The sequence below is a fragment of the Oncorhynchus gorbuscha genome, linkage group LG03 (genome assembly GCF_021184085.1).
Source record: "Oncorhynchus gorbuscha isolate QuinsamMale2020 ecotype Even-year linkage group LG03, OgorEven_v1.0, whole genome shotgun sequence".
NCBI lineage: Eukaryota > Metazoa > Chordata > Actinopteri > Salmoniformes > Salmonidae > Oncorhynchus > Oncorhynchus gorbuscha.
This window is the reverse complement of record NC_060175.1, coordinates 105,427,679-105,441,367: the sequence shown is the minus strand read 5'-3', so window position 1 is coordinate 105,441,367 and position 13,689 is coordinate 105,427,679. Positions and strand designations below refer to the sequence as shown.

General features: G+C 42.2%; 1 protein-coding gene across 3 annotated transcripts in view; it reads right to left on the bottom strand.

The window, feature by feature from the left end:
- LOC124032405 (transcription factor E3-like) overlaps positions 1-13,689 on the bottom strand; it is a 54,036-nt gene that overhangs the window by 30,423 nt on the left and 9,924 nt on the right. For all 3 annotated transcript variants that reach the window (XM_046344786.1, XM_046344788.1, XM_046344787.1), the window contains 2 exons: positions 3,914-4,154; positions 2,133-2,357 (listed from right to left, as the gene is read on the bottom strand). In XM_046344786.1, coding sequence (XP_046200742.1) covers positions 2,133-2,357; positions 3,914-4,105 — 417 coding nt within the window. In that variant the 5' untranslated portion in view covers positions 4,106-4,154. The remainder of the gene's footprint in view (positions 1-2,132; positions 2,358-3,913; positions 4,155-13,689) is intronic.

Below are 13,689 nucleotides of genomic sequence, written 5' to 3'. Positions count from 1 at the left end.
GAAAAGGCACCCGCCACACCGTGAGACTTGTCTACGACAACATTCTATTGTTATTACAGGGGGAACAAACTACTGTTGTAAAGGAACTGAAAGACCAAGACAGTGTATTATATATATATACATGGAACACACAAGATGTGGTTAAAATGAATATTTTACAGATGGAGGACATTCTAGACAGAGATGCAGTATGTCTTGTTTGATAGAATAAAGTTTGATTATTTAGGTCAAAGCGTGTTGAAAGGATGTGGTGTCAGTTGACGAGTTTACAACGTAATAGAAATGTATTGCATAAAACAGAGGCGATTGTCATGTAGAATAGAACAGGGGTTCTCTCACGTAGAATAGAACAGGGGTTCTCTCATGTAGAATAGAACAGGGGTTCTCTCATGTAGAATAGAACAGGGGTTCTCTCGTGTAGAATAGAACAGGGGTTCTCTCACGTAGAATAGAACAGGGGTTCTCTCATGTAGAATAGAACAGGGGTTCTCTCATGTAGAATAGAACAGGGGTTCTCTCATGTAGAATAGAACAGGGGTTCTCTCGTGTAGAATAGAACAGGGGTTCTCTCATGTAGAATAGAACAGGGGTTCTCTCATGTAGAATAGAACAGGGGTTCTCTCATGTAAAATAGAACAGAGGTTCTCTCATGTAGAATAGAACAGGGGTTCTCTCATGTAGAATAGAACAGGGGTTCTCTCATGTAGAATAGAACAGGGGTTCCCTCATGTAGAATAGAACAGGGGTTCTCTCATGTAGAATAGAACAGGGGTTCTCTCGTGTAGAATAGAACAGGGGTTCTCTCGTGTAGAATAGAACAGGGGATCTCTCGTGTAGAATAGAACAGGGGATCTCTCGTGTAGAATAGAACAGGGGTTCTCTCATGTAGAATAGAACAGGGGTTCTCTCATGTAGAATAGAACAGGGGTTCTCTCATGTAGAATAGAATAGGGGTTCTCTCGTGTAGAATAGAACAGGGGTTCTCTCGTGTAGAATAGAACAGGGGTTCTCTCATGTAGAATAGAACAGGGGTTCTCTCATGTAGAATAGAACAGGGGTTCTCTCATGTAGAATAGAACAGGGGTTCTCTCGTGTAGAATAGAACAGGGGTTCTCTCGTGTAGAATAGAACAGGGGTTCTCTCATGTAGAATAGAACAGGGGATCTCTCGTGTAGAATAGAACAGGGGTTCTCTCATGTAGAATAGAACAGGGGTTCTCTCATGTAGAATAGAACAGGGGTTCTCTCATGTAGAATAGAATAGGGGTTCTCTCGTGTAGAAGAGAACAGGGGTTCTCTCGTGTAGAATAGAACAGGGGTTCTCTCGTGTAGAATAGAACAGGGGTTCTCTCGTGTAGAATAGAACAGGGGATCTCTCGTGTAGAATAGAACAGGGGTTCTCTCGTGTAGAATAGAACAGGGGTTCTCTCATGTAGAATAGAACAGGGGTTCTCTCACGTAGAATAGAACAGGGGTTCTCTCATGTAGAATAGAACAGGGGTTCTCTCATGTAGAATAGAACAGGGGTTCTCAAACGTTTTGGGGCCAGGGACCACTTTATGTGACAGCAAATTTCAACAGGGACCCCCCCACCCCCCACCCCTCAAAATAGGAACACAACTGGAATTAAATTAAATAAATTAAAATATATAAATACAAGGACTTTTACTAGGACTTTGACCGTGCGTGGACGGACAAACCAAGTCTCAGGCCCTGGGAAGGAGCATTTTAAAGCCTCTTGGCATCGAAGAGAAAATGGAGCACATTTCTACATATTTTGTCGTTGTTGTTGTTGCAGCTTTAAATCTAATATCCTGCAATTCTACACATTGTGTCATGAGGCAGAGAGAACATTTAGCAGTTTTAATTACAGTACATTTATGTTATAAAAAATAAAATAATTGGGGAATACACGTATTGAGTTTAAAATGGATCATTGTTGGAGTAGTGTAGATACCAATATCCCAGTGAGCCTCCAGGGCCATGTTGCATAAGGTTAAGAACATACAGTGTAGATTCATAATATGACATTGTATTGCATTACACTCCGTACAACCTATTTCACGAATTCGTCAACCAAAATTAGTTTAATCTATTATTGTTAGTAATATTCATAAGAGATCTGGCCCGTACCTCCTCTTTGTTGGAGCTCAGGCTGAGCACAGCCAATGGGCTGCTAGGAGAGCTGCTGGTTGCAGGCTGGAGCTCGGGGGCGGATCCGGAGTGAGGTGAGGGGGAGGCGCCCAGCGTCTGATTGGTCAGTTTGTTCCCCACGGTGGAGGAGAGGTAGTGTTTAACCTGCTGTCTCTGGGAGGCCTGGAGGTGGTACTTAGTGGGGTTCTCCAGGTAGGTCTGAACCTATAGGAGAGAGAGAGACACTGGGGTTAGTTAGAGAGACAATGTAATACAGTATCTGCAACATCTCCCACTTCGATTTAAAACGTTAAAACAAAAGCAAACCCAGGCCCCCCAAACCCAGTCCTCCTCAAACCTCCCCAATCCCAGGCCCCCCAAACCCAGTCCTCCTCAAACCTCCCCAAACCCAGTCCTCCTCAAACCTCCCCAAACCCAGGCCCCCCAAACCCAGTCCTCCTCAAACCTCCCCAAACCCAGTCCTCCTCAAACCTCCCCAAACCCAGGCCCCCCAAACCCAGTCCTCCTCAAACCTCCCCAAACCCAGGCCCCCCAAACCCAGTCCTCCTCAAACCTCCCCAAACCCAGTCCTCCCCAAACCTCCCCAAACCCAGTCCTCCTCAAACCTCCCCAAACCCAGTCCTCCTCAAACCTCCCCAAACCCAGGCCCCCAAACCCAGTCCTCCTCAAACCTCCCCAAACCCAGTCCTCCTCAAACCTCCCCAAACCCAGGCCCCCAAACCCAGTCCTCCTCAAACCTCCCCAAACCCAGGCCCCCAAACCCAGTCCTCCTCAAACCTCCCCAAACCCAGTCCTCCCCAAACCCAGTCCTCCCCAAACCCAGTCCTCCCCAATCCCAGGCCCCCCAAACCCAGTCCTCCTCAAACCTCCCCAATACCAGGCCCCACAAACTCAGTCCTCCCCAAACCCAGTCCTCCCCAAACCCAGTCCTCCCCAAGACCAGTCCTCCTCAAGACAAGCCCTCCTCAAGACCAGCCCTCCCCAAACCCAGCCCTCCTCAAGACCAGCCCTCCTCAAGACCAGCCCTCCTCAAGACCAGCCCTCCTCAAGACCAGCCCTCCTCAAGCCCTCCAGATGATGTATTGACAGTAGATGTAAGGAAACAGGGTGAAAGGGTTGTGATTCATACCCATGGTGCTGATGGTCTATGTGTTTGGGGGACTGCAGGACTCCTGCACTATAGTATCTAATTATTATCATGTCCGCAATTCTGGAATGCTCCAACTGTCATTTCTTTGACACACAAACAGACCAGATGTTTCTAGTGAATTGCAAACCCAACAGCCCTCCGAGAGTTTCAGGAAAGTAATGACCTTACCTCGAGGACCTCCACAGGAACCTGAACAAGGGGTGGTCATATGACCTTACCTTGAGGCTCTCCACAGGAACCTGAACAAGGGGTGGTCATATGACCTTACCTCGAGGACCTCCACAGGAACCTGAACAAGGGGTGGTCATATGACCTTACCTCGAGGACCTCCACAGGAACCTGAACAAGGGGTGGTCATATGACCTTACCTCGAGGATCTCCACAGGAATCTGAACGGTGGTCATATGACCTTACCTCGAGGACCTCCACAGGAACCTGAACAAGGGGTGGTCATATGACCTTACCTCGAGGATCTCCACAGGAACCTGAACAAGGGGTGGTCATATGACCTTACCTCGAGGATCTCCACAGGAACCTGAACAAGGGGTGGTCATATGACCTTACCTCGAGGACCTCCACAGGAACCTGAACGGTGGTCATATGACCTTACCTTGAGGACCTCCACAGGAACCTGGGCAGGGGGTGGTCGAGCTTCGGTATCCCCCGGGGCCATGGAGATGGCTGGGGAGGAGTCGGTGGTGTGTAACTGAGCCGAGGAGACCTGCTGCTGGGCCTCTCTCCTCTCCTGGTCCCTGGCCTGCTGGCGCATCAGCTCCTGCCTCATCAACACCCGAGACGTCATCACTGAGCTGGTGGAAGGACACGCCGTATCAGAGGGGGGTGAAGACAGGCTGCAGGCGGAGAGAAGGGGGACAGAGTCAGGTCACCTTAAAAAACACAAATGTTAAAACAGGCTACAGGGGCTCGGAGTCAGGTCAGTTTAAAACCACATACAGGGCAGACCATGAAGGACAGAGTCAGGTCAGTTTAAAACCACATACAGGGCAGACCATGAAGGACAGAGTCAGGTCAGTTTAAAACCACATACAGGGCAGACCATGAAGGACAGAGTCAGGTCAGTTTAAAACCACATACAGGGCAGACCATGAAGGACAGAGTCAGGTCAGTTTAAAACCACATACAGGGCAGACCATGAAGGACAGAGTCAGGTCAGTTTAAAACCACATACAGGGGCAGACCATGAAGGACAGAGTCAGGTCAGTTTAAAACCACATACAGGGGCAGACCATGAAGGACAGAGTCAGGTCAGTTTAAAACCACATACAGGGCAGACCATGAAGGACAGAGTCAGGTCAGTTTAAAACCACATACAGGGGCAGACCATGAAGGACAGAGTCAGGTCAGTTTAAAACCACATACAGGGGCAGACCATGAAGGACAGAGTCAGGTCAGTTTAAAACCACATACAGGGCAGACCATGAAGGACAGAGTCAGGTCAGTTTAAAACCACATACAGGGGCAGACCATGAAGGACAGAGTCAGGTCAGTTTAAAACCACATACAGGGGCAGACCATGAAGGACAGAGTCAGGTCAGTTTAAAACCACATACAGGGGCAGACCATGAAGGACAGAGTCAGGTCAGTTTAAAACCACATACAGGGCCTTCGGAAAGTATTCAGACCCCTTCCCTTCTTTCCACATTGTGTTACGTTACAGCCTTATTCTAAAATGGATTAAATCAAATGTTTTCCTCACCAATCTACACACAATACATTATAATGGTAAAGCAAAACCAGGTTTTTAGAAATGTTTGCTAATTTAAAATAAAATAAAAACATAAATACCTTACTTAAAAAAGTATTCAGACCCTTTGCTATGAGACTCGAAATTAAGCTCAGGTGCATCCTGTTTCCATTGATCATCCTTGAGATGTTTTGACAACTTGGAGTCCACCTGTGGTAAATTCAATTGAAAGTCCCCAAGAACACAGTCGCCTCCATCATTCTTAAATGGAAGAAGTTTGGAACCACCAAGAATCTTCCTAGATCTGGCCACCATGCCAAACTGAGCAATCGAGGGATAAGGGCATTGGTCAGGCAGGTGACCAAGAACCCGATGGTCACTCTGACAGAGCTCCAGAGATCCTCTGTGGCGATGTGAGAAACTTCCAGAAGAACAACCATCTCTGCAGCACTCCACCAATCAGGCCTTTTGATAGAGTGACCAGATGGAAGCCACTCCTCTGTAAAAAGGCACGACAGCAAGAAACAAGATTCTCTGGTCTGATGAAACCAAGATTGAACTCTTTGGCCTGAATGCCAAGCGGCACGTCTTACGGTGAAGCATGGTGGTGGCAGAATCATGCTGTGAGGATGTTTTTCAGTGGCAGAGACTGGGAGACTAGTCAGGATCGAGGGAAAGATGAACGAAGCAAAGTACAGAGATATCTTTTATGAAAACCTGCTCCAGAGTGCTCAGGACCTCAGACTGGGGTGAAGGTTCACCTTCCAATGAGACAATGACCCTAAGCACACAGCCAAGACAACGCAGGAGTGGCTTTGGGAAAAAGTCTCTGAATGTCCTTGAGTGGGCCAGCCAGAGCCCGGACTTGAACCCGATCGAACATCTCTGGAGAGACCTGAAAATAGCTGAGCAGCGATGCTCCCCATCCAACCTGACAGAGCTTGAGAGGATCTGCAGAGAAGAATGGGAGAAACTCCCCAAATACAGGTACGCCAAGCTTGTAGCATCATACCCAAGAAGACTCGAGGCTGTAATCACTGCCAAAGGTGCTTCAACAAACTACTGAGTAAAGGGTCTGAATACTTATGTAAATGTGATTTTCAGTTTTTTATTTTGAATAAATTTGCGAAAATTTCTACAAACCTGTTTTTGTTTTGTCATTATACGATATTGTGATGTCATTATAGGGTATTGTGATGTCATTATAGGGTATTGTGATGTCATTATAGGGTATTGTGATGTCATTATAGGATATTGTGTATAGATTGACGAGGGGAAAAAAACAATGTAATACATTTTAGAATAAGGCTGCAACGTAACACAATGTGGAAAAGTCAAATCACATTGTTATTGGTCCTCATACACATGGTTAGCAGATGTTATTGGTCCTCATACACATGGTTAGCAGATGTTATTGGTCCTCATACTCATGGTTAGCAGATGTTATTGGTCCTCATACACATGGTTAGCAGATGTTATTGGTCCTCATACTCATGGTTAACAAATGTTATTGGTCCTCATACACATGGTTAGCAGATGTTATTGGTCCTCATACACATGGTTAGCAGATGTTATTGGTCCTCATACACATGGTTAGCAGATGTTATTGGTCCTCATACACATGGTTAGCAGATGTTAATGGTCCTCATACACATGGTTAGCAGATGTTATTGGTCCTCATACACATGGTTAGCAGATGTTAATGGTCCTCATACACATGGTTAGCAGATGTTAATGGTCCTCATACACATGGTTAGCAGATGTTATTGGTCCTCATACACATGGTTAGCAGATGTTAATGGTCCTCATACACATGGTTAGCAGATGATATTGGTCCTCATACACATGGTTAGCAGATGTTATTGGTCCTCATACACATGGTTAGCAGATGTTATTGGTCCTCATACACATGGTTAGCAGATGTTAATGGTCCACATACACATGGTTAGCAGATGTTATTGGTCCTCATACACATGGTTAGCAGATGTTAATGGTCCTCATACACATGGTTAGCAGATGTTAATGGTCCTCATACACATGGTTAGCAGATGTTAATGGTCCACATACACATGGTTAGCAGATGTTAATGGTCCTCATACACATGGTTAGCAGATGTTAATGGTCCTCATACTCATGGTTAGCAGATGGTAATGGTCCTCATACACATGGTTAGCAGATGGTAATGGTCCTCATACACATGGTTAGCAGATGTTAATGCGAGTGTAGCGAAATGCTTGTGCTTCTAGTTCCGACAATGCAGTAATAACCAACGAGTAATCTAGCTAACAATTCCACAACTACTACCTTATAGACACAAGTGTAAGGGGATAAAAAGTCAAAGGGTCTGAATCAATTCCGAAAGTAATGTATTTATAGCTGTCGTGTAGTTTGTAATGTATTTATAGCTGTCGTGTAGTTTGTGATGTATTTGTAGCTGTCGTGTAGTTTATAGCTGTCGTGTAGTTTGTAATGTATTTATAGCTGTCGTGTAGTTTGTGATGTATTTGTAGCTGTCGTGTAGTTTGTGATGTGCTTGTGTAGTTTGTGATGTATTTATAGCTTGTAGTTTGTGATGTATTTGTAGCTGTCGTGTAGTTTGTAATGTATTTGTAGCTGTCGTGTAGTTTGTGATGTATTTATAGCTGTCGTGTAGTTTGTGATGTATTTGTAGCTGTCGTGTAGTTTGTGATGTATTTGTAGCTGTCGTGTAGTTTGTAATGTATTTGTAGCTGTCAAAGGGTAGTTTATAGCTGTCTGTCGTGTAGTTTGTAATGTATTTATAGCTGTCGTGTAGTTTGTGATGTATTTATAGCTGTCGTGTAGTTTGTGATGTATTTATAGCTGTCGTGTAGTTTGTGATGTATTTGTAGCTGTCGTGTAGTTTGTGATGTATTTGTAGCTTCGTGTAGTTTGTAATGTATTTATAGCTGTCGTGTAGTTTGTAATGTATTTATAGCTGTCGTGTAGTTTGTAATGTATTTGTAGCTGTCGTGTAGTTTGTAATGTATTTGTAGCTGTCGTGTAGTTTATAGCTGTCGTGTAGTTTGTAATGTATTTATAGCTGGCGTGTAGTTTGTGATGTATTTGTAGCTGTCGTGTAGTTTGTGATGTATTTGTAGCTGTCGTGTAGTTTGTGATGTAGTTATAGCTGTCGTGTAGTTTGTGATGTATTTGTAGCTGTCGTGTAGTTTGTGATGTATTTGTAGCTGTCGTGTAGTTTGTAATGTATTTGTAGCTGTCGTGTAGTTTATAGCTGTCGTGTAGTTTGTAATGTATTTATAGCTGTCGTGTAGTTTGTGATGTATTTATAGCTGTCGTGTAGTTTGTGATGTATTTATAGCTGTCGTGTAGTTTGTGATGTATTTGTAGCTGTCGTGTAGTTTGTGATGTATTTGTAGCTGTCGTGTAGTTTGTAATGTATTTATAGCTGTCGTGTAGTTTGTAATGTATTTATAGCTGTCGTGTAGTTTGTAATGTATTTGTAGCTGTCGTGTAGTTTGTAATGTATTTGTAGCTGTCGTGTAGTTTATAGCTGTCGTGTAGTTTGTAATGTATTTATAGCTGTCGTGTAGTTTGTGATGTATTTATAGCTGTCGTGTAGTTTGTGATGTATTTGTAGCTGTCGTGTAGTTTGTGATGTATTTGTAGCTGTCGTGTAGTTTGTGATGTATTTATAGCTGTCGTGTAGTTTGTGATGTATTTGTAGCTGTCGTGTAGTTTGTGATGTATTTGTAGCTGTCGTGTAGTTTGTAATGTATTTGTAGCAGTCGTGTAGTTTATAGCTGTCGTGTAGTTTGTAATGTATTTATAGCTGTCGTGTAGTTTGTGATGTATTTATAGCTGTCGTGTAGTTTGTAATGTATTTGTAGCTGTCGTGTAGTTTGTAATGTATTTGTAGCTGTCGTGTAGTTTGTGATGTATAGTTGGTATATTTTTGTTTTATTGATGTAATTTGTTCTGTTCTCAGGGCACCATTATAAATTAGGCAGTGGTCTCAATTGGGTTGCCCTGAATAAATAAAAGTTAATTTAAATAAACAAGACCTGTCAGTCTCCTTGATAAAGAGGCAGACCTCAGCGATAAAGGGAAGTGATGATATTATGTAGTTACAACAATTAACAACAATATACAACAATATGTAGCAAAGGTCAAAGTTCAGACTTCTTGTTACATTTGAACAGATACATTATAGAAGAAGTCTGTTTACACAAGACAGAGACGACTGAACGTACAGAAGACTGTTTACACAAGACAGAGACGACTGAACGTACAGAAGACTGTTTACACAAGACAGAGACGACTGAAAGTACTGAACGTACAGAAGACTGTTTACACAAGACAGAGACGACTGAAAGTACAGAAGACTGTTTCACAAGACAAGACACTGAAAGTACAGAAGACTGTTTGACTGAAGTACAGAAGACTGTTTCACAAGACAGAGACGACTGAAAGTACAGAAGACTGTTTCACAAGACAGAGACGACTGAAAGTACAGAAGACTGTTTACACAAGACAGAGACGACTGAACGTACAGAAGACTGTTTACACAAGACAGAGACGACTGAAAGTACAGAAGACTGTTTACACAAGACAGAGACGACTGAAAGTACAGAAGACTGTTTACACAAGACAGAGACGACTGAAAGTACAGAAGACTGTTTACACAAGACAGAGACGACTGAAAGTACAGAAGACTGTTTACACAAGACAGAGACGACTGAAAGTACAGAAGACTGTTTACACAAGACAGAGACGACTGAAAGTACAGAAGACTGTTTACACAAGACTCTGTGGTCACATGTAGATACATTTCCATTCAGAGAAATAACAGCTCATGACTCACTCTGGGAAGCACCTGGATCTGAACTAAAGAAATCCAACACACTAAACCCTAGTACCCTTACACAGGCGATATGTCTACCTTAAACCTTAACCCTCTTCTGTAAACACCATCTTTCTCAAAGTGGATTCTTGATTGATTCAGTCACTGGGAAGCCGTGGTTCTGAACTCATCAGTGGCCCGTGATTCTGTGTAACCACATCTATACCCACAAATGCAGTCAGAACCGGAACTAGCCACCTCGTCAGCAAAACATTTTAATTGGTATATATATATATATGCCATTTAGCAGACGCTTTTATCCAAAGCGACTTACAGTCATGTGTGCATACATTCTACGTATGGGTATTGCGTATTGGTCCCCCCCTCTTGATAGCAGAGAGATTTTTTGTTAATTTCGTACAATTCTACACATTTGGCCATGGGTCAGAGATAACATGTTGCAGTTTTAAAGCATGTTTGCTGCAGTTATACACATTTGTGCCCCGATTCTTGAAGCTGGGCCTAAGACAAATATTTAAACTTTTCTTTTCGTCATCTAAACGTATTTCTTTGCAGAAACGCCTTTTTGAGCATGTGGACTTTCATCTACCTTAATAACAAACCTGTATGTAATCTGTAAATATACATCAAACGTGAAAATCACAAAGCTGTTTAGACACAAGAGAAAATACAGAATGTCGCCTAGCCATGATTGGTTGAGATAATAAGGGGGCTTTCACGAGAAAGTCCGTTCTGTCACTCAAGGCTTCTCTGTCAAATAGCACATCCTGCTCCCTGCTAACGCAGACATTTGAAAGATCCATAACTCATATGTTCATCATGGAAAGAGTAGCTACAGCTTTCAATTGTTTAAAAAATATATATATTATTTTAACAAGTCAGTTAAGAACAATTTCTTATTTACAATGACGGTCTAGGAACAGTGGGTTAACTGCCTGTTCAGGGGCAGAACAACAGATTTTTTCCCTTGTCAGCCTTGGGGGATTTGATCTAGCAACCTTTGATCTAGCAACCTAGCTAGCTAGTCAGTAGCATGCAGTTAATGTTATAGCTAGCTAGCCAGTAGCATGCAGTTAATATTATAGCCAGCTAGCTAGTCAGTAGCATGCAGTTAATGTTATAGCCAGCTAGCTAGCCAGTAGCATGCAGTTAATGTTATAGCCAGCTAGCTAGTCAGTAGCATGCAGTTAATGTTATAGCTAGCTAGCCAGTAGCATGCAGTTAATGTTATAGCCAGCTAGCTAGTCGGTAGCATGCAGTTAATGTTATAGCCAGCTAGCTAGTCAGTAGCATGCAGTTAATGTTATAGCTAACTAGCCAGTAGCATGCAGTTAATATTATAGCCAGCTAGCTAGTCAGTAGCATGCAGTTAATGTTATAGCCAGCTAGCTAGTCAGTAGCATGCAGTTAATGTTATAGCCAGCTAGCTAGTCAGTAGCATGCAGTTAATGTTGTAGCCAGCTAGCTAGCCAGTTGCATTCTGCTGTTAATATTGATTGCGAATGTGCTAAACCATGCATGATATGATACTAATCTTTGTCAGTTTGTGATGTTTAACTAGCTACTGAAAATAGCAACTGTTGTGTGAATGATAATCAATTAGCAAGCTAATCAAACTAGTCACCTCCCCGACCAAGGCCATTCTCCCCCGATGGCCCAGTTTGGCCGGGTGGCCAGCTCTAGGAAGAGACTTGGTCATTTCAAACTTCTTCCATTTAAGAGTGATGGAGACCACTGTGTTCATGGGGATCTTCAATGATGCAGAATTTTGCCTCGACACAATCCTGTCTCGGAGCTCAACGGACAATTCCTTGGACCTCATGGCTTGGTTTTTGCTCTGACATCATGCACTGTCAACTGTGGGACCTTATATAGACAGGTGTGTGTGCCTTTCCAAATCATGTCCAATCAAATTAATTTATCAAAGGTGGACTCCAAATCAAGTTGTAGAAACATCTCAAGGATGATCAATGGAAACAGAATGCACCGGAGCTCAATTTCTCAAAAACCTGTTTTCGCTTTCAATTGTGGGGTATTGTGATGTCATTGTGGGGTATTGTGTGTAGATTGATGAGGAAATAAAAGTATTTTAGAACAAGGCTGTAACGTAACAAAATGTGGAAAACAGTCAAGAGGTCTGAATACTTTACGAATAATATATATATTAATTATTATTATTATTATTATTATTTTTATATATTAATAATAATTATTATTATTTGTATATATTAATTATTATTATTATTATGTGTATATATTAAATATTATTACTATTATTTATATATATTAATTATTATTATTATTAATATATATTAATTATTATTATTATTTATATATATTCATTATTATTATTATTTATATATATTACTTATTCTTATTCTTATTTATATATATTAATTATTATTATTATTTATATATTAATTATTATTATTATTATTGTTTATATATGTTAATTATTATTATTATTATTGTTTATATATATGAAGTATTATTATTATTTATATATTAATTATTATTATTATTATTATTGTTTATATATATGAATTATTATTATTATTATTATTTATATATATGAATTATTATTATTTATTTTATTTTTATCCACGGGACTATAAAAAGGGGAGTTGCCCATTCCTTCACTAAAGAGTCAGAAATTCCCACAAGGTCCTGCTTGGCCTTGCAGAAACATTTACTATGTAAGGTTGTGTGAGTCTTTAAAGCACTGGGACGGCTCTGAACTAAACCAAACAACAGGGGATATGTCTCCCCTACATCCTAAACCCCCCCAGTGAACATAATCTTCCTAGGGGCGGTACCAAATGCTGCCCAGTCACTCACTGGGAAGCCCCTGGATAGAGGAGACAAGGGGATCAGAATTACAAATGCACGTTACCCAACACCTTACCTCCACACTGGGGAGGGATTTCCCAGTCATAATGTCCCACAACATGATCACACTTGAAATACCATTGACTATCTAAAAGTTTTGTGTCTAAGTCTAAGTTAAAGATCAACATTACTATCTAAAGTTGTGAAAGTAAGTTACGACTGTAACCTTCAACAAACGAACACAACCTCTCCACAGTGGAAGTGAAGATATCTCATATTTGGTTATATTGGTTATATTGTTCGTGATACTAATACTATACACACATTCATGCTGAGTCACTGGTGAATACACTGTGGAAACTCCCAGGGTACTGACTGAGACTGGAAATCACAGCAGTAACCTGATGCCCAGCTTCACACACATACATGCACACAAACACAGAGAGAAAGAGACAGACAGCAAGAGACAGACAGACAGACAGACAGACAGACAGACAGACAGACAGACAGACAGACAGACAGACAGACAGACAGACAGACAGACAGACAGACAGAGAGCGAGAGAGGGAGGGGGGGAGACAGTGAAAGACATACAGCGAGAGACAGACAGACAGACAGACAGACAGACAGACAAAGAGACAGACAAACAGCGAGAGACAGACAAACAGAGAGCGAGAGAGGGAAGACAGCGAGAGACAGAGACATATAGAGAGAGAGGGGGGAGAGACAGACAGACAGAGAGAGAGAGGGGGAGAGACAGACAGACAAACAGACAAAGAGACAGACAGACAGAGAGCGAGAGGGGGAGAGAGAGAGGGGGAGACAGTGAGAGACAGACAGACATATATAGAGAGAGGGGGGAGAGTGAGAGACAGAGAGAGAGAGAGAGACAGACAGAGAGAGAGAGGGGGGAGAGACAGACAGCGTGACAGACAGACAGAGAGAGGGGGGAGAGACAGACAGACAGACAGACAGAGGGGGGAGACAGACAGACAGACAGACAGACAGA